This window comes from Peromyscus maniculatus, chromosome 5 (assembly GCF_049852395.1).
Source record: "Peromyscus maniculatus bairdii isolate BWxNUB_F1_BW_parent chromosome 5, HU_Pman_BW_mat_3.1, whole genome shotgun sequence".
NCBI classification, from domain to species: Eukaryota; Metazoa; Chordata; class Mammalia; order Rodentia; family Cricetidae; genus Peromyscus; species Peromyscus maniculatus.
The window spans coordinates 20419130-20440893 of record NC_134856.1 but is presented as its reverse complement, the minus strand read 5'-3'; the positions used below and the strand labels follow the sequence as shown (position 1 = coordinate 20440893).

General features: G+C 42.0%; 1 protein-coding gene across 2 annotated transcripts in view; it reads right to left on the bottom strand.

The window, feature by feature from the left end:
• LOC102916038 (uncharacterized) overlaps positions 1 to 21764 on the bottom strand; it is a 55791-nt gene that overhangs the window by 24275 nt on the left and 9752 nt on the right. For both annotated transcript variants that reach the window (XM_016006509.3, XM_016006521.3), the window contains exons 2-4: positions 15844 to 15970; positions 13066 to 13158; positions 619 to 728 (exon numbers count right to left, since the gene is read on the bottom strand). In XM_016006509.3, the coding sequence (XP_015861995.1) occupies positions 619 to 728; positions 13066 to 13158; positions 15844 to 15970 (330 nt within the window). The remainder of the gene's footprint in view (positions 1 to 618; positions 729 to 13065; positions 13159 to 15843; positions 15971 to 21764) is intronic.

Sequence of the window (21764 nt, the reverse complement as noted above, 5' to 3'; positions counted from 1 at the left end):
TCCTTTATTGAATATTACCTTTGTACAGAAAGATATTCCTAGTGGAAGATTCTGAACACAGCAGGATGCTCTTTTACTCTTGTTATAGAGACTAAGATATATCGAATATGGGAGGAGTTTCTCAGTTACATCATCGGGTTCTTCTCCAGCCTGAATGGTATAGGGCTCAGTATAGAGAAGCAGTGCATTCTGACCTGAGAGAAACTAAAAGGAAACCTCCCAAACAGTTCCACTCTTCTTGTTCAGATGAAAAGCTGTCTGAGTCCACATTAAAAATTGTACTTACAGCCGGGCGGTGGTGGCGCACGCCTTTAATCCCAGCACTCGGGAGGCAGAGCCAGGAGGATCTCTGTGAGTTCGAGGCCAGCCTGGACTACCAAGTGAGTCCCAGGAGAGGCGCAAAGCTACACAGAGAAACCCTGTCTCAAAAAACCAAAAAAAAAAAAAATTGTACTTACAGCCGGGCTGTGGTGGTGTACGCCTTTAATCCCAGCACTTGGGAGGCAGAGCCAGGCAGATCTCTCTAAGTTCGAGGCCAACCTGGGCTACCAAGTGAGTTCCAGGAAAGGTGCAAAGCTACACAGAGAAACCCTGTCTCAAAAAAAAAATTGTACTTACCTCAGCCATCTTTTTATTTGATATATTGCTGCTTGTGGTTTTCATTTCACACCACTGTCTCTCTTTGTTTTCTTGGATGGTCTCAACTGGGACACACACTTTTTGAACATCTAAAATAACATGAAAAATATCATCCACAAATAACCATATTGTTTATTAATGTAAACATACAGAGCCTTAGTTTCCTCAAGTAAATTTTATGGCAACATTGGCTAGGACAATTTATTCTTCCATTTATCTGTTTTGAGACAGGGTCTTTCTGTGTAGCCCTGACTGTCGTGGAACTCCTGGAACTCACAGAGATCTGACTGCCTCTGCATCTCAAGTGCTGGGCTTAAAGGTGTGCGCCACCACCACCTGGCTGACAATTTATTCTTAAATTAATTAGTGTAACTGGCTGGGGAGATGGCTCAGTGGCTTAATAAAGTGCTGGTCATGTATGCATGAGAGCTGGAGTTCAGATTCCATAATCCAGGTGGGCTGGATTACATGTTGGCAACTCTTGGCTCAGAAAGCAGAGACAAGAGAACCCAAGCGGAGCTGGCAAGAGTCTTTCATGGATAAATTGGAAGAGCAATTAAGGATATTCTGGGTATCAAACTCAGGCCTCCACAGCGAGACTTGTCGAACCCTACACACCTCCAGTGCCTCAAGTATTTTCCTCAGTGCTTCTGCACTTTCTGTTTCCATACCTGTTCACGTGAAAAAGAAAAACGAACAACAACCCTCTGCATAGGAACTGTCAGTGTCCATGGCCTCCTAACGTGTGATGATTCATTTTTAGGTTCCTAGAGTAGGAGATATCTGCTTTTAGAATTTAAGAGATGTGGTTATATGCAACCAATTTCTTCTCCAAGGCCAGTCTGCTATTATAGAGAAAAGCATGCTGCTTGATTCAGTGGTCAGAACCACTGTTATCGCCTGTGCTGAGAAATGCTAGTCTCTGCAAATTTTAGGTCTATCTATAGTAACTTTGGTTCTCCTACCTTCAAAAGGAGAGCTCACCAATGAAACTAGCCTTTCCAGGTTTTCTTTTTTGATTTTGTTGTTGTTATTATTGTTGTTGTTCAATCTTATTTTTAGTTTCCCTCTCTCTCTCTCTCTCTCTCTCTCTCTCTCTCTCTCTGTCTCTGTCTCTGTCTCTGTCTCTCTCTCTCTCTCTCTCTCTCTCTCTCTCTCTCTCTCTCTCTCTGTCGCATGGAGGAGTCAAAAGAGGTCAGAAGACATCTGACCCCAAACATGGCATTACAGGTGGTTATGAGCCACCTGATGTGGGTGCTGGGAATCGAATTCAGGCTCCCTAGAAGAGGAGTACATGCTCTGAACCACCAGCCATTTCTGCATCCCATTTCCCTGTCCTGTCACCTGTTTTATGATCCCTTGTGCTCCTCCTTTCCTGTGAATACATCTCTTCTCCTTTACTCTGACTCTTATCATTGACTCATAGCATGGCTAATCTTCAGATTTTTCATCTTATTCTTGAGACTCTGTTCCTCTCTCTCTTCATTTTCTTATAACTATGATCAAGTCTTTTTAACTGACAATTTCCAAATAGTACCACAAGTCTCATCACAATTACTATCAAGTGTTTATAACTTACTTTTAGTTTTTTAAATAACTTTATTTATCTTAGGAGAGTGTGGGCACATGCATGTCCTAGTGTGGGAGCCCATAAAGGTTTCCTAGTGAGACCTGAGCTTGCTTTACACAGCAGGGCTGCATTAGGGGATGGCTAGACCATGTGCATGGTCACCAGATGTTTGGGATGGTCTGCACTTGGCTGTGCTGGGGGAGGTCTTTTGCTCCACTCATTGACATTCTTTTAAAAAGCCCCTTAGTAGACACAGAAGGGGCTGATGGGTTCAGACCCAGGCCCTCATGAAACTATCTAGTGTTTTCTGTCTCTCTCTATACTTCTATCTATAAATTCCTCATTTCTCCCTGCTCAGGAATACCCTGGGGGAGCAAGAGGGAGCTGATCTCCCTCAAATGTGCCAGAATCAGGGAACAGGGACTTGGTGAAAGCTTGGGGAGAAAGCCCCACGGGAACCAGTTGGACCTGTCTGGTTTTGTAGTAAAAGTGAAGGTGGGGGATTTTATTCTTGGGAGGAAAAACTAGAGGCTGAAAGGTGCCCGGGTAAGGCTGCAGCATAGAAATACTTCTCTATTAAGGTTACTTTCTTTCTCTCTCTTAACTTCTATCTCTAAAAATTAAGGAAGGTAGAATCTAGAAATACAGTGTGAGAAAAATTTTGAATAAGAATAGGATTTCCTTAGTGTTAAAATGGGCATAAAAATGGTAAGCAAGTCTTCAAAGAGTCACTTGAGGAAAGATTAGAAAATAGAGGGTGAAGGTGGAACTGCAACAGCTGCACCCTTTTAGAAAGGAGGGAACTATTTCTGACTATATCCAACTTTGTTCAGACAGAGGGCCATCGTACAATCAAGGGATAGTCCTGACTGCAGCATTACAAGGAAAAGCAATCAAGGATGTTCTGTACCAGCAAAGACATTCTGATTCCAGGCAAAAGAGAGTTGCTGGGTCCCCAGGAAGTTGTTTTGGGTGTGGTCAGATGGGACACCATGTTAGGAGATGTTCTGGCAAGAGAAACAGTGTAAGAGTGGATAGAGAATCTGGGATATGCCTGAGATGTAAAGGAAGAAATAAAGGTCTACCAAGGATGGATACCCAGGAGAATTCATTTCAGGGAAATGTGTGAAGGGGCTCTCCCCAGGCCCTGACAAAATAGACCTTTGGGGTAACTGCTGTCAATATTCCAGCAAAGAATACATTCATGACCTCTAAATCAACCCCAGATAGTGCTGAATTAGATCTCAGCTCTTCCATTTATGCAGTTTTGACCCTGAAATGGGGATGCAGGCACTCCCTACAGGTATTTATGGACCTTTGCCACAGGGCTCTGTAGGGTTGATACTGGGAAGAAGAAGTAGTACCATTCAGAGAATCTTTGTTGCTCCTGGAGTAATTGATGCTGATTATGTGAGAGAAATAACAGTGACTCATCTAAGGGAATTTCAGTAATAAAGACAGGTCAGAGACTTGCATAGTTAATTTTACTTCCTCAGATACAAACAAAAAATCAGTCAAAAGAGATAAGAGAGGAGAAGCTGGATTCAGTTCCGCAGATGCCTATTGGCTACAAGCCATAGGTCTACAACATCCAGAACTCAGTTCAATTAAAATGGAAAATTTTTCTTGGGCCCTATAGATACAGGTGCAGATTCATCTGTTATAACCTCTAGTCAGGGGCTTCTGTGTGGAAAAAATGGAAGCTATCACACAGCTGCAAGGGATTGGTCAAACTCAGTGTCCTGAGCAGAGCAGCAATGAACTCTCTTGGAGAGACGAGGAAGGTCATGAAGGAACTTTTCGGCCATACATTTTCCCTCACTTGCCTGTAAATTTGTGGGGCTGAGATGTTAAGAGCTGTATGGGAGTATGCTTATATAGTCCCAGTGCAGCTGTCTCTAAACAAGAAGTTCCTGATCAAGAGTTAATAGAAAGGTCATCCTGACCCCCTGAAGAAAAGGCTAATAGGGATGTGTCAGAACATTTGAAGGAAGGGTCATTGAGCAGCCTGTACTCCATGCAGATCCTATAACTTGGAAATCCCGATCGGCCTGTGTGGATAGATCGATGGCCCCTAACACAAGAAAAAATACAAGCTGTCCAGCAGTTAGACAGGAGCAGTTAGATGGTGGTCATATCGAAACTTCTAATTATCCTTGGAATTCTATTTTCCTGATTAAAAATGAGTCAGGAAAATGGGGATTATTACAGAATTTAAAGAGTATTAATAAAACCATACAACCAATGGGAGCTTTGCAGCCTGAATTGCCTATCCCTGCTGCTATACCAAAAAGTACTTATAAAATTATTTTGGATTTGAAGGATTGTTTTTATACCATTCCTTTAGCCCCTCAAGACTGTCAAGGATTTGCATTTAGTGTTCCCTCAGTTAACTTTAAAGAGCCCATGAAAAATTCCATTGGAAGATTTTGCCCCAGGGAATAGTCAATAGCCCGACATTGTGTCAGAAATTTGTGGTTCAAGCTATCCAAAAAGTTAGAGAGCAATTTCAGCAGGTTTATATTATTCATCATATGGATGATATTTTGTTTGCACATAAAGATGAGGAAGTTTTGCTTGATGCCTTTGGACGGCTTCAGCACTATCTTACTTACGCAGGGTTATCGCTTCAGAGAAAGTTCAAAGACAGACACCTATTCAGTATCTAGGGCATGTATTATACTCTAAGGAAATAAAGCCTCAAAAAAGAAAATACAAAAGGATAGGTTAAAAACTTTAAATAATTCAAAAATTATTAGGGAACATTCAATAGTTTCGACCTTATTTAAAATTTTTTACTGGTGATTTGGAACCTTTAAGTGATATTTTAAAAGGAGATAGTGATCCTAATTTGTCCAGACAGTCAATTGAAAAAGGTAGACAAATTCTTTTGCAAGTTGAAAAGGCTATTCATAATCAGCAAGTACGTTATATTAACTAGACCCTACCTTGGCATGCATATATTTTACCCACTAGACATACTCCTATAGCAATATTATGATAAAACAATCCTCTTTTATGGTTACATCTTTCTGTTTCACCAGCCAAGGCATTAAATTCTTACTATGAATCTGTAGCTTGTTTGGTACAGAAAAGCAGAGTCAAATCTAGACATTATGTTGGTAAAGAACCAAATGTAATCAATGTTCCTTTCACAAAACAGCAAGTTGATTGGCTTCTTCAAAATAGTGATTCTTGGGCAATTGCCTTTTCTCAGTTTTTAGGTCACACTGATAATCAGTTTCCAGCTGATAAATTGTTACAATTCAATCAGTTGCATTTATTTGTACTTCCTAAGATTGTTATGAAAGATCCCATAAAAGTTGTGATAATTTTTACTAATGGTTCTTCTAATGGAAGAGCTGCTTATGTTATCAATGGAAAAAGTTACATAGAGCAAACAACCCCAGCTCCTGCACAGATAGTGGAATTATGGGTAGCAAACATGGTTTTTTCAGTTTCTTACAGACAGTTCATTCAATTTATATGCTGATAGTCAATATATTTATAGAGCTCTTCAAGTTATAGAAACTGTTCTATGTATTGGGACTAGCAACAGTAAAGTTAAAAAAATGCTGTTTCAACAAATTCAAGACGCTATTCACCAAAGAAAGTTACGATGCTTTGTGGGTCATATTAGAGCTCATTCTAATCTACCTGGTCCTTTAGCTGAGGGTAAGGCAACAGCTGACAAATTAACTCGGATGGTCACCTTATCCCAAGTAGAATTGGCTCAACAGTCACATGCTTTATACCATCAAAACAGCAAAAGTCTAAGAAAACAATTCAATCTTACCAGAGAAGGTGCTGGACAAACAGTCAAACAATGCAGAGTATGTCCAAAATATTTTCCTGTCCCTCACTTAGGGGTAAACCCTCAAGGTCTTCTTCCTAATCATCTATGGCAAATGGATGTCACTCACATTTCAGAATTTGGCAAGTTAAAATATATACACGTTACCATTACACTTATTCTGGATTTTTAATGGCTAGTGCACAATCTGGGGAAGCTACCAAACATGTAATCATGTATTATTTAAAATGTTTTTCCTGTATGGGAATACCAAAAATTATTAAAACTGATGATGGTTCTGGATATAGTAGATATATCAGAATTTAAAAAATTTCAGCAATTTTGTGTCCAATGGCAAACTGAGCAGAAAACAGGCATTCCTTATAATCTTGAAGGACAAGGAATCATACAGGGAGCTCATGGTAGTCTTAAGACACAACTTCAAAATATAAAGAAGAGGGAAATTTACCCTCAATAACCACATAGAGCATTGAATCATGCTCTTTTCGTTCTGATTTTTTTGAATATGGATACCTGTGAGCAATCTGCCACAGATAGATTTTGGCATGATGGCACCCAAGCAACTTTTGCTCAGGTGAAATGGAAAGATCCCGGCTTAGGAATATGGAAGGGTCCCAACCCAGTTTTAATATGGGGTCAAGGACATGTTTATGTCTTTTCACAAGATGAAAATGAAGTTCAATGGCTACCTAAGTGTTTGGTGAGGAGTGTGGAGCAGAGGAATGTCAGCTCCAATGACATTCCTCTAGAAGAACTGGAGTAAAAAGCAGCTAAACCAATTTTCCTGATATTGAGGTTCCTTCCTGCAGTTTTGCTGAGAAGGATTGCTGAGAAGGTTGGGACAGAGGTTTTGTTACTAGTTAAGAAAGAAAGAAAGAAAGAAAGAAAGAAAGAAAGAAAGAAAGAAAGAAAGAAAGAAAGAAAGAAAGAAAGAAAGAAAGAAAGAAAGAAAGAAGAGAGGGAGGGAGGGAGGGAGGGAGGAAGGAAGGAAGGAAGGAAGGAAGGAAGGAAGGAAGGAAGGAAGGAAGGAAGGAAGGAAGGAAGGAACTCGGAGCCATTCTGCTTTTGGCTGACTAGCCTGGAATCAGTGCAGGCTCTTTTGAGATACTATCTAATAGCTGCACAAGAAGATTTTGCTAAGAGCTTTAAGGCAGCTCAATACAGTAATTTCACCCTCATCCTGAAGGGAGGCTTTTCCATAGTGCAAACCAAAAGTTATACTGTAACAGAAATGTTTGTCTGAATTGTAGCTTAGGAAAGCTGCAATAAGTTGGGTAAATGAACAACCCCTAGTTAAAAACTGTCTGCCACCTAGTGCATCTCTGTTGGTTCCGGAATGGTTGAGAGAGCCTGGCAATAAAGGTGACTTTGGGGGAGTGGCACTGTCCCGAGTATTACAGCCCCCTAGCAACAAATGTTACAATTCCATAGCAATGATACTCATTAAATCCTAAGACTGAAAGAGCCACTAGCGAATTGGGCTCTGGTTTCCAATTATCAGGGGAATTTTAAGGAGGTTATCTCAAGACTGACTGTGAACTTCAAAAATGAAGCAGTTTTGAGTTATCCTGCAATTTTAACTGTGGTGATTCTTGATTCATGAACTCTGGCTTGTTGAAAGATAATGTAAATAGGTCTGTCAAAAATCATTTCTAGATGAGTGATAAAGTTTGTTATAGGCGGTCCTATAGTTTCCCTTTGAATTAAGCTTGTAAAAAGGGTAAACATGTATAGTGATAGTTGATGCTAGGAATACACTTCTAGCTACTTGCTAAGGTTTATAAAGTTGTCCTATAAAATTTAAGTTTAAATATGAATAGTGATGTAAGTTTGTAAGAAGTATAAATACATGTGGTAAATAGTCATGCTAGTTATAAATATATAATGTTTATACTAGTATTAATGAGCCAGAGTTTGGTAAAAAGCTAAGGGAATCTTTAAGTTTGATGTAGTTTATCTGATGTGGATTGCATCAAGAGTTTTTGATTTAAGAAAGGGCTTGGTACAGCTAAGGCTGTTATAGACATCTTAAGACCCACTCCAAAAAAGATATGCTATCTCTATCATCCTCTACTCCTATACTTGGGAAGTGAGGCAGCTATGGAGAACACTGTGGTGGTTGTAAGCTCAATAGGAACCTGGGCCAGAGCTAAGTTGAGCTCAGTACCCTCTCCTACCCGAGGCTGAGAGTCAAGGATGGGCAAGCTGAGAGCCATTGGGATGAGGACACAGAAGCTTCCAGTCTGAGGAAACAGGACCAGCTGAGGAATTGGCAAGGTGAGATAGCTGTAGCTTGTTCTGTCTCTCTGATCTACCAGCATTGACCCCAATAACTGGCCTCAGGTTTGATTTTATTAATAAAAACGTTTAAGATTCCTGCTACATCTGGCGCCCCACGTTGGGCGCCATTTGTAGCTAGAGTTTTCCTGCTTTGCCCACAGTCAGGACAAATCTTTGTCACCCGCCAGTCCCACAGCTGCTCAGACCCAACCAAGTAAACACAGAGACTTATATTGCTTACAAACTGTATGGCCGTGGCAGGCTTCTTGCTAACTGTTCTTTTATCTTAAATTAACCCATTTTTATAAATCTATACCTTGCCACGTGTCTGGTGGCTTACCGGTGTCTTCACATGCTGCTGGTCATGGCGGCGGCTGCAGTGTCTCTCCGCCTCAGCCTTCCGCTTCCCAGAATTCTCCTCTCTCCTTGTCCCACCTACTTCCTGCCTGGCCACTGGCCAATCAGTGTTTTATTTATTGACCAATCAGAGCAATTTGACATACAGACTGTCCCACAGCACTAAATTTCTCTTGCCAGCTTCCCGACCTAAGCCAGACGGCACTTAATGGAAAGTGTACCTCCAATACGGGTAAGGGTTGTCTGTCTGAAAAGGACAACCTAAGACAGACCTCAGCTTAACTGAGGGGTCCAAGGGACTCTTTTAAAAAATTAAGAGGAGGGACCCGTGGGAGCCCACAAAGGACCCTAGTGACATCTGAGCTTGCTTTACAAAGCAGGGCTGCATTAGGAGATGGCTGGACCATGTGCATGGTCACCAGGTGTCTGGAATGGTCTGCACTTGGCTGTATTGGGAGGAGGTCTTTTGCTCCACTCCTTGGCATTCCTTTAAAGAGCTCTTTAGTAGAGACAGAAGGGGTTGGTGGGTTCAGACCCAGGCCCTCCTGAGGCTATCCTGTGTTTTCTGTCTGTCTCTCTATATATACTTCTATCTACAAATTCCACATTTCTCCCTGCTCAAGAGTACCTTGGAGAAATAAGAGGGAGCTGGTTTCCCTCATCATAGAACATGGGTGGGTGCCAGAGGACAACTGTGGTAATCAGTTCTTTCCTTCCACCTTATGGGTCCTATGGATCAAATTCAAGTCACTGGGCTTCTTGGAGAGCAGCTGAACCATTTTGGCAGCTCATTTTTAATTTATATCCACATATATATTAGATATTAAATTTGGAAAATAATAATAAATATACTAAATACACCTGAGCCTAGGAATTTTCTGATTTGTGTCTTAATTCCAATCATGGTCATTACCAGGACTTTATTATAACTACCTATGTATGATTTGAAAATGGTCACTTCAAAGTTCAATTAAAATAAATGAATGAGCACTTGGTAAGTTCACTTTGTGTCTTCTAAAATTGAAACCAAGTATTTGTGGAGGCCCAAATTACTAAGGGTCAGAGAATGTGAGCTTGCATTACCCAGCAGGGCTGCATTAAGAGATGATTTGACTACAAGCATGTTTAACAGGTGTTTGGAAGGGTCTACACTTGGCTGTATGGTGTGCTTTGATCTTGCAAGGGGGAGGTCTTTTGCTGCCCCCTTGGCATGTTATAAACAGCCTTATGAATAAACCTTTGAGGCTATTGGGTATTGATCCAGGCCCTCCCCAAGCTATCCTGTGTTCCTGTCTTTCTTCTCGTCGGCTAGGTCTCTCTTTCTACCTAAAATTTTTTTATCCTTTCCTCCTCCTCCTAAGAACCCTAGAATAGGTGGGGGAAGTGGGAGCTGAACTCCCAAGGATCCCCACAGGTGGTGGCTCAACATGGACTTAGGTACAAAAGATAAGAGAGAAGAGGGAACTGCGAGAGCGGGGGTGGGGGCATGCCTGGTAATGAATTAATGAATTAATTTGAGTCGGTGGTATTCTATTCCACAGGAGTAAAATTCTAAATATAGAGCAGAGTAGTTCAAATTAAGCTGAAGCAAGTATTTAAAGTTAGGCTGCAATAAGTATCTCTCTCTGTCTCTGTTTCCGTGTCTTTCTCTCTAATAAAGTAACTCACAAGTTTAGTTTGAGAAATGTAGGCTTAGGTATATTAGGGTAATATAGGCGTTAGGTCTAGAAATATGGTGAAGGTTTAATATAAAGTAACTTATATTAAGGGAGTAGTTCCCCCTCCCTGAGTATGGACAAGACCTGGGGTGCAGAAAGCAGCATCCAAGAACTAGCAGCCACAGTGGACTTAGCAGTCTGGGTGGCTTCAGAAGCCCCCATTGCAAGCTGCAAGCAGCAGCCCTGGGAACTGCAGCTGCCCAAGGTAGACATTGGCAACTGAGGCCCACGGGGTTTGTAGCTTCATGGGTGGCAGAAATTATAAGTAAGTCAATGCAAGCAGCAGGGTTCTGCACACTTTCCACCAAAAAAGAGCCATGGAGGAGAGCACCATGAGCCAGCCGGAGAGACATGGCCTAATGTTATGTGCGACCTTGACAAGTCCAGCAGAGACTTGGTGGGAGAGGCCAATGGCAGGCAGTGGCTGTGGCTTGTAGAGTGAAGCAGAGACTTCTAGCCCCAGGGACTAGAGCAGAGCCACATGGGTAGCTAGAGAATGAGAGCACAGGGTGCTGTGGCAGCTGTGTGAGAGACAAAGCCTCGAGAGAAAGATGCAAGGCATGTACCAGGAGGGCCAGGGAGCAGTCACCTTCAAGTTTGAGAGTGTTCCAGGGACAGCAGGGTCCCTGCAGAGGCTAGGCAGCATCCCTAAGGGTAGAACTGTGGCAGAAGCTGGTGCGGGACCCAAGGGAAGAGGCTGGCTGACAGAATGCCAGGGTGGAATGAGCCCTGGCATGGAGAAAGCAGCAGAGGTATTGAAATCCTCCCCACAATGAAATGTACAGGGATTGAGACCCTAGCAGCAGTGTGTAAGCATTGCACAGAGCAAGACCCCTGGCAAGGCAGGTAACACAGCTGGGTGCATCGGCTGTGACTAGCCATGGCTGGGTTTCCTCCTGGACTGGGTTGCTGAATGAGAGTGGTAACTCATAGCATCTGGAGGAACCTTGAGCCTCAGGGGCAAGAGGCAGTTGAGAGCCCTCAGCCCTAGGACCAGGACTGTGAGTAAAAAATAAAATAAAATAAAAAGCAGATTGGGACAAAGGCTTTGCTGCTATTTGAGCCAGCAGCCAAAGCTGTGCAGTTTCTGTTTGCTGGCTATAAGAAGGTCTCTTCTGAGAGCACTCTGCACCAGCCAGCTATTGTGGAGCAAACAGGTACAGCCTTGGATCAAAATTTCCTAAGGGAAGGCTATGGACTGCAAAGTACAGATGTAGCTGAGAGTGAAAGTTACAGAGATGCTGGTTTGAACTGAATTGCTGCATTCAGGGGAACTGCAAAACATTTTGGTTGTGGGTTTCTTCATGCTTGGAACTTTAAGACTGGTATCAGAGAGCTTTCAGTGGAACTTTAAGACTGGTACCAGAAGTGTCTTTTTGAACTTTTTAGACTTAAGAAATGAGGTGGACAGGAGTGATTCAATTGCAATGGATCAATTTTGACTTTACATATGCATATAGATTCAATCAACTTATGGCTTATAAACTATTTTGTTTATTCATACATGCTTTATTAACTATGATGATTCATGAACTGACTGTGTAGAAATGGAACTGTTTGTGTAAAAAATGGAACTGGTTTTGTGCAGAAATTGAGAAGTTTGGGTTTTTTCTAACCAGGCTCAAGATGCAGTTTAAAAAATTATAGAGAAAATGGGGAGTTAATATTCCTCAGTCTCTTTAATTTTGAAAAAAATGTATTTTCTTGACACTTGAGTAGATTAATGTTAACTTATGCTAATGTACCCTATGTTTTGTATAGTTCTATAAAAATTGCTTTTGGATGTTTGGTAAAGTTTGTAAAGTGAAAATAGCTCTATTTAGAGTTTGCTTTTGGATGTACGTTTGTGAGACTTATAATTGTGTATAGGAATGTTTATGCCAGAATTTTGTTAAGATGTTGATATTGATGAATGATGGTTTGGTGATGCTAAGGAGTCTTTAGTTTTGCTGCAGTTGCATCAGGAGTTTATAGATTTATTTGATGAGGCTGCATCCAGAGTTTATTGATTTTTAAAAAAGGGCTTGCTGTAGCTAAGACTGCTATAGACATCTTATACCATTTCAAAAACGCCATTCCATCTTTATTATCCTCTATTCCTTTACTAGGAGGCATAGTAGCCATAAGGAGCAAGGGTATTGTTATAATTATTCTAGCTATTTGAAGGCTCTTAATGATAACCTGATTCAGAGCTGCAAAGAGTTAAGATCTGTACCTCCATTTGAGATTTATATTATTAAGAAGGGAGAATTGCTTAAAGTAACAAAATTGCCTAAGATATATTCAGGGATGGGATTTTTGTCAAGTAAAAAAATATATGTATATACATATATTTCACTTGGCATTGGTGGTGCATGCCTTTAAACCTAGCACTCAGGAGGCAGAGGCATGCAGATCTCTGTGAGTTCAAGGTCAGCCTGGTCTACAGAATGAGATCCAGGACAGATAGAGTTGTTACACAATGAAATCCTTTCCTGAAAAACCAACCAACAAACCAAACCATCAAACAAAAATAAAAACAAAAACAGAATCAGCAAAGTGGGTTGAACTCTCTAAGGACCACAAATGCTGTGTATCTGGTTCATATTACCAGCTGTCTTCAGGACTGGTGCAAATAGCACACTATGACCAACACCCAGTGACCTCTCTTCTGGTTCATCTCCTTTGCTCAGTATACATTCACAGACCTGGAAAGTTCCAGACTGAGGCTTCTGCTTTACTCCAAAGCCCAAATCCATGCTCCAACTTGAAGATCAACTCAGGTTTGGTTGTGCAGTGCCCTGTAAATGGGGAATCATAGAGAAATGATTACGTTTCATCATTAAGTGATGTCAAGTCCACTGAAGAAAGACAATCCCATTGTTCATTTGGGCTATGGTGGGTGCATTCAAATTTGTTAATTACACTCTTTGGAATATTCTTCACCTTTTGGAATATTACACTCAAGTGGCACAATAAATTACACAGCGTAATTTTTAAAATTTCAATAAGCAGATGACAGGAAGAGACAAAGAGAAGAAATTGGAAAGACAACGTTGTTGTTGAACATTATTTAACATATGTTATATTTGTTTATGCAGTAGAATATTTGTTTAATGATGCAAAGATGTGTTGCATTCTTTTATGTTGCATTTGTTTAACTCTGTGAAGCTGTGTTACTTTGCTTACCTAAAACATCTGATTGATCTAATAAAGAGCTGAACAGTCAATAGCTAGGCAGTAAAAAGTATAGGTGGGGCTGGTATGCAGAGGGAATAAATAGGAGGAAAAAATGTAGGCTGAGAAAGACAGAAGAGAGAAGAGTGAGAGCAGGAGAAGAAGAGGAGGATGCCAGGGACCACTACCCAGCCACACAACCAGCCAAGGAGTAAGAAGGAAAGAAAGGAATATAGAATAAATAAAGGCAAAAGGTAGTAAGGATAATTTAAGTTAAGAAAAGCTAGGTAGAAGTAAGTCAAGCTAAGGCTGGGCATTCATAAGTAAGAATAAGTCTCATGTGATTATTTGGGAGCTGGGTGAGTGGTTAACAAAAGAGTAAAAACAAACAAACAAAAAACCCAACTAAATGCTACTTAGGACATCCTAGACAAGGAAAGTGGCCTTAAAAAGAACCAGCCATAAATTTCCCTGGAGTTCTCAACTATGACCTTGCACATGGCTACTAGAATGACTGCAAAAGTTGACCCAGACAATGATAATGCTGAGCTGCAGAGTCCCCAGTGAGCAAAGGTTCACAAGTTCCCAACAAAACAAAAAAATCAATTGGAAATTTAGAAAACTGATGGCATAAATATAAATTAGTATTGATAATAAGAAATGCATGGGAGGCTGGGCAGTGGTGGTGCATGCCTTTAATCCCAGCACTCGGGAGGCAGAGCCAGGCAGATCTTTGTGAGTTCGAGGTCAGCCTTGTCTGCAGAGTGAGACCAGGAAAAGCACAAAGCTACACAGAGAAACCCTGTCTCGAAAAACAAAAAAAACAAAAAAAGAAATGCATGGGAGGCAGAGGCAGGTGGATCTCTGTGAGCTCAAGGCCAGAATGGTCTACAAAGCAAGTTCCAAGACAGCCAAGACTACACAGAAAAAAAAAACAAACCTGTCTTGAACATCGCCAATACCTACCCAAAAGAGAAAGAAGAAATGTAGTTTATGTTTCTTTAAAAAGTAGATCCAGGGACTAGAGATGTAGCTCATTGGTGGGGCACTTGCCTAGTATTCAAGTAGCCCTGGTTTCAATCTCAAGAACCAAATAAGCCAGCAGTGGTCTCAGATACTGGGTTGTGAGACAAGAATTTCAAACTCTCCTACATACGAAATCCAAACTCAGTGTGGCATATATGAGACCTAACTCAAACAAACAAAACAAAATATAGAAATACTACAGAGCAATAGTCTCCCACTTTTGAGTATGTGTGTGTATAAGTATATACATTTAGATTATAGAAACATTTGCAGAGAAATTTGCACTGCCGTCATTGCTGTAGGACTGTCCATAAAACCCAGGATATAAAATCAAGTGGGTGATAATCAACAGAAGAAATGGTAAAGAGAATGTGGCATGTACACACAACTGCATGAACAGTGGCATGGATAGAGCTGGAGGGATTTTTTAAACCATAGAATAGTTTGAGATGAGCTGCAGCTGTGATGCTGAGCTGTGGGAGGTCTTAGCCAGCAGTCATGGTAATGAGGTAAAGAGAACTAGAGAGCAGCTATCTAGGTCTCCCAGGAAGGTGAAGGGGCTGGCAACATTCCCTCACAGGACTCACACAATCACTCAACAGATTCCAATGAGGAAATGTGTCTGCTTATCCTCCTGTGGCATAAAGATGTAAACACTGCCTTAGGGTGCAATTTTCAGTGAGAGCTGCTTGAGATTCATCTTTGCTCTCTATTGTAGGAAACTCATTCATTCATCAGGACAGATGAAAATGCATGGAACCTTTATTCTCTCTCCCCAGCAATGTCCGAAGACATAAGTAAAACGTGACAGGCACAGAAACAAAACCTGGCATGTTCCCATCACGCTTACAAGCTATAATTTAACTCAAAGCTGTAAAGTACTGGTTGCTAGAGTGTGGAAAAGATAAAGGACAAAGTCACAGAAAAAGATATGTAGAGCCACTGGGTGCCTTTGGAAGGAATGAAAAACCTGTAATGTTCAGTAGCACAGCAGTGAACTTATAGTTGGTAAATTACCTGAGTATTTCCTAATAGCTGTCAGAGAAGTTTGAAATGATCCACATACAAAGAATACCTGAGCTCACAGCCTCACCAACTACTATCAGATAATCATTGCACCTCAGTAAGTGTATTGCAAAGACACACTGTCCTACATAAAAACGCATGGGGGTTTCCTCTCCTAAAGTGTCTATTGAGCTACTACCAACAGTTAGCCATATTCTCTTCGTTCTCAACCAAGCAGAAAGGAGTTGCTAGTAGATTTACAGAGGGGTCAGACTCACCCACGAACACCAGGCTGCTGTAGTTCTCCAGCATCACATCCCTGTAGAGGGTCCTCTGAGCAGCATCCAGGTCCTGCCACTCCTGCCGGGTGAAGTCCACAGCTACATCCTCAAAGGACACTGATCCCTGTAATGACAGATGTCTCTTCAACCCAAGCACCATGAAGTCTTGGGAACAGAAAGTGGCACCTCAGCCTTCACTGTGACGTGCACTTAAACAGCATCTTACAGAAGGTGCAGCTCAGTTTGTATTCTGGCTTCGTTAGCTTCTCTAGTACTGTAGGAAAACAAAACCAAACAACAAACTGGCCAAAACAACCTGGGGAGGAAAGGGTTTGTTTGCCTTAGAGGTGACAGTCCACCATCAAGGGAAGCCAAGGCTGGAACCATGGCCGGAACTGAAGCAGAGAGCTCTGGTTATTGGCCTCTCTATGGTATGGTCGGTGTGCTTTTTTTATGCAACCCAAGACCACCTGCCCTGGAGTGGCTCCACCCACAATGGGCTGGACCTTCCCACACCAATCCTCAGTCAAGAAAAAGGCCCCACAGACTTGTCACAGGACAACCTGATGGAGGCATTTTCCTAATTGAGGTTCCCTCTCCTTGATGACTATAGCTTGTGTCAAGTTGCACACACACACACACAAATAGAAAACACAGTCTGTATTTTTGGGAAAGAAAAAAATCAATACAAATATATTCTGTGTTTATGCAGTGATTCAAGAAAATAGGACTGTAGACCTTTCCATGCAGTTCAAATGGAAACAAAATCCAAGGAATAATATTCATGTGTGTAAGGTTTGTGTTATTAAGTTCAAGGGGAAGACATTCATAAGCCCAGCCATATAAAAATAATATCAAATCTGTGAAAGCATAAACCTTGATGAAAATACAAATACTCAGGCTGGTGGCACAGCATTATAATAGAATCTATGCCCAGAGTTGCACTGCTGTGAGATCTGTTCCTAGCATCTATTGCAGACTAGATAATGCTCTTGAAATATGGATCCTTGGGGCTGAAGAGAAGGCTCAGCAGTTAAGGGCACTTCTTTGGCTTTCAGAAGACCCTGGTTTGGTTTCAGCAATCACACAGTGGCCCACAGCCACCTGTAGCATCTGGTCCAGGTGATCCAACACCCTATTCTGACCTCCCCAGGCACCAGGCATGACATGAATGTGGTGCATGTGTTGTATTTTTAAAAGGCAGGAAGGAGTTACACCATACAACAGGGCCCATGTAGGAGGTTTATTGAGAGGAGGGGAGAGAAGGGGGCAGGCACCAGTCCTTTGGGATAAGAGTGAAGGAAGAGAAAGAGAGAGGGCAGGTGTACAGAGCTGGCCTTTTATAAGGAAACATAGGGAATGTGCACAGGGTGTGCTCCTAGTGGCTGCAGCTGAGGATATGTCCTGTTAGGACCCTAAGGGCAGGCCAGTAAAGACACCTAAATACTAACAGTGTGTACATATGATTGACTTGCCTCTGCCTCCTAAGTGCTGGGATTAAAGACATTAGCCACCACTCCCAGGCTACACCTTGCCCTCTATGAAAACTGATTGGCTAATTAGAACTTTAATTTGGATTGTGGAAAGGTTGGAATGGTGCAGTTCCACAGTCCAATTACAAATAACCTTGGGTATTATTCCTTCCCCTAATATCCAGTCATTGCCAGTCTCTGCGTCTGACCTGAGAGCCTTATGACTACCAAATGACACCTTGGTAATACATTAATGTACCACAGCATGAGCTTCTAGTAACCAAAGGCTAAGAATTTATCAGATGATGCCTGAGACCCATACTTGAGGTCTTCCCCTCTTGCTTGAGGACTGCCTACCTGATGTTTCCAGCAATGTATTTCAAGTGCTTCCACCCACTGCTTTAATTTTTTTAGTACAAAAGCTTCATGAAATTGTTACCATATTGAAACATGGAATTTGGGGTAATTAGTAAAACAGTGTTCCAAAATCATGATCACTCATGTTTCTTTCAAAATAAATTCTTGTCCTTGCTGAAGTAACAGCTGTGATTTTGTGTATGTGTTTTAAAGATTTATTTTATTTTTAATTTTGTGCTTGTGTATGTGAGTGCAGTAGCCCATTGCTGCCAGAAGAGCTGTCAGGAGAGGGTTTGAATCTCTTGGAGCTGCAAGGTACAGGCAGTTGTGAGCCTCCCAACATGGATGCCGGGAATGGAGCTCAAGCCCTCTGTAAAAGCAGTACATGCTTTCTCTGTTTGAGACCATGTTTCTTTGTATAGTTTCAGATTGGCCTGGAACTCACAGAGATCCACCTGTCTCTGCCTCCCAAGTGCTAGGATTAAAGGCATACCCTGCCACCACAGGTTAGCAGTATGTGCTTTTAAGTCCTGGGGTCATCTAGAGGCCTTAAGAGCTGCATACAAATTAATTCCATTTTGTAGAAAGGCACAAGGTCCTGGTGCCCACATAGCACTAGAGAAACCAGGAATGTTGTACATGCAGGCTTTTCTCTTCAACCGAAGGTATTTACACCCTTTTCCCACCGAGAAGGTTGGGAGTGGATGTTGTTTATAGCCTGGTGATCTTTGCTACTATGTAGAACCAGGTTTCACCCAAATTCCCCAGACTCCTGAGAAATGTTTCTCAGTCAATAGAGCCCATTCTCATGAAAGGTCCCATGTACTTTGCAAAGAAGTTTGGATGTAGTCATGCCTTAAACTTTGTTGTGATAAATGTTGTGAGGAAACTTTTCTGAAATTGTACTATGTTTAAATATGTTACAAATAAACTGCTTGGGGTCAGAAGTTTGAACCAGTCTGGCTACCTAACTAATTCATATGAACCAGATTTTCTTCTTAGCTCTTGCAGATAGTTCCTCTACTGGTGTGGCTGAAGCATCTGCAGGAGCCCCCACAACTAGTGTCCAATGTGAGGGGCTCAACCCTTGGAGAAGGTAAGTGTGGTAGCTTGAGTGAGAATGGCCCCCATAGGCCCATAGCTTTGACTGCTTGGTCAGCAGGGAGTGGACCACTTGAAAGGGTTAGAAGGTGTGGCCTTGTTGGAGGAAGTGTCACTGGGGGTGGGCTTTGGGTTTCAAAAGCCATTCCAAGCCCAGAGTTTCTCTTCCTGCTGCCTGTGGATCCAGATGTAGAACTCTTAGCTAATTCTCCAATCCAGCACCATGTCTGCCTGTGTGCTGCCATGCTCTCTGCCATGACCGTAATGAACTAAACCTCTGAACTGTAAGAAAGACCCCAATTAAATGCTTTCCTTTATAAGAAGTGCCATGGTCACGGCGTCTCTTCACAGCAATAGAACAGTGACTAAGTAAGAAAATTTTTCTTTAAATAGAAATTAGGGGCAGGAATTTGGTCCTCTTAGTAAGGGTTCACAGCAATAAGTGAGAGAGTGGAATTAATATGGATTCTTCCCAGTTCTCTGAGACAAAGCATTTTACACAATTATTCAAATATTTGTTAAAATCTTATGGAGCAAAATATTCAGAGTGCTCAAGACTCTGTAATTTTGTACAAGCAACTGTAAAATTTAATCCTTGGTTCCCTAAACAAAAACCCAGAGATGTTGAAAATTGGAAATGTACAGGAGCCAAGGTAAAGGCAGCTATTTATATATAGATGTGGACTTAGTTTTCCACACATAACAAAACTCCTGAGGCAGGTATGTTTGCCAGCCCAGGTTGATATAATACATGAGATAAGCCAAAGTTTCCTGTGTCTCGGGCTTTGGAAGGTCCATGCAGCAATCAAGCATCTCCAGTGCTTTGAACCCTGGAGGAGGACCATCCCAACATCCAATTTCCTCCTGGCCTCACCTCTGGAGGCTCCCATACTTCCCAATAGTGCCCCCTGGGGACTAAGCCAGACTTCTAGGTTCAACATTCTAGGTCCATATGGGCTCAGTGCTGGTGGAAACCAGAAGGCATCAGATTCCCTGGAGCTAGAGTTTTTATGTGGTTATGAGCCACCCAGAGTGGGTGCTGGGAACTGAATTCAGGTTTTCTCCAAAAGCAGCCAGTGCTTTTAAGCACTGAGCCATCTCTCCATCCATCAGGCTTATTCTTTTACAGTCTATACTGGTAAGACCTCACCAGGGTCCCACGAGCTCTACCTTAGTTCTTTTCAAGGACAGTGACCCCCAAAGAACCCCAGCTAAGCTTTGCTTTCCCATCACCCCCTACATACTGATCTCAGAGACCAAACTTGGACTCTGCTGTCCAAATCACAGCAGATGCTGTAGGAAGGTCTGAGGTTTTCAGTGGACACACTGCACATGAAGCCTGTGTGACAGCCTTGAAGTTTCTGTGGGTTTGACGCTATGGAAGCTGTCTTCTCACTTACCCAACACATCCCAACACGTCCTTCAGAGTCGGCAGGGGCCTCTCTATGGCATTTACACATAGAGGCAGTCTGAAGGAGCCCTTGCCATCTGGGGCTTTGCTGCATTTCCTATGCAGTAAAAAGGCTTGCTCCAGGGGGGAGCTTGCTGTCCAAGAGAATGTTCCAAAATAATGCACCTTACCTGTGTAGTCCTATAAGCAGCTACTAGACACATGGGTGTGTTTTAAAAGTTCTTTTTAAGAAATACATAAATGATGTTTAATTATATGTGGCAGGGATAGGGGCTGTGTGCACATGCCACAGTGTGTGTGTGTGTGTGTGTGTGTGTGTGTGTGTGTGTGTGTGTGTGTAGATCAGAGAACAACTTGAGAGTTGAGTTGGTTCTTTCTTTACATGTGGATACCAGGGATTGAACTCAGGTCATCAGGCCTGGCAGAAAGCACCTTTATCTGATGAGCCACCTCTCTGGCCTTAAAAAGAATTATTTTCTTCTTATTTATTTATTTATTTACTTATTTATTCACATGTGGGTTTTGAGTAGAAATGTGACTTTTTTAATGATTTATTTTTCTTTTATGTGTATTGGCTTGACCTGCATGTACATCTGTGTGAGTGTGTTGAATCCCCTGGAACTGGAGTCACAGACAGTTGTGAGCCACCATGTGGGTGTTGGGAATTGAACTCAGGTCCTCTGGAAGAGCAGCCAGTGCACTTAGCCACTGAGCCATCTCTCCAACCCTGAAATGTGACTTTTATTACTGAAAAACACAGGACTGGAGATATGCCCAGTGGTTAGGAGTGCTTCCTGCTCTTGCATAGGACCTGAGTCCAATTCCCAATACCCACATAGGGCAGACCACAGCAGCCTGTGATGCCAGCTCCAGGAGAGCCGGTGCCTCTTCTGGCCTCCACTGGTACTGCACTCATGTGCACATGCTAACTCAGAGACACACCTACATGTAATTTAATAATAAATGTCAATCATCCCCAGTTTACTCATGGAGATATCATCTATTTTCTTTTTCCTGGACGATCCATGCGTCCCTCTTTGGGTCTTCCTTGTTAGCAAGCTTCTTTGGAGTTGTGGGTTGTTGTCTGGTTATCCTTTGTTTTACATCTAGTATCCACTTATGAGTGGGTACATACCATGTTTGTCCTTCTGAGTCTGGGTTACCTCACTCAGAATGATATTTTCTAGTTCCATTCATTTGCCTGCAAATTTCCTGATGTCATTGTTTTTCTCTGCTGAGTAGTACTCCATTGTGTATATGTGCCACATTTTCTTTATCCATTCTTCAGGTAAGGGGCGTCTAGGTTGTTTCCATGTTCTGGATATTACAAATAGTGCTGCTATGAACATAGTTGAGCATGTGTCCCTGTGGTATGATTGAGCATTCCTTGGGCATATACCCAAGAGTGGCATAGCTGGGTCTTGAGGAAGATTGATTCCCAATTTTCTGAGAAACCGCCACACTGATTTCCAAAGTGTACAAGTTTGCATTCCCACCAGCAGTGGAGGAGAGTTCCCCTTGCTCCACATCCTCTCTAACATAAGCTGTCTGCAGTGCTTTTGATCTTAGCCATTCTG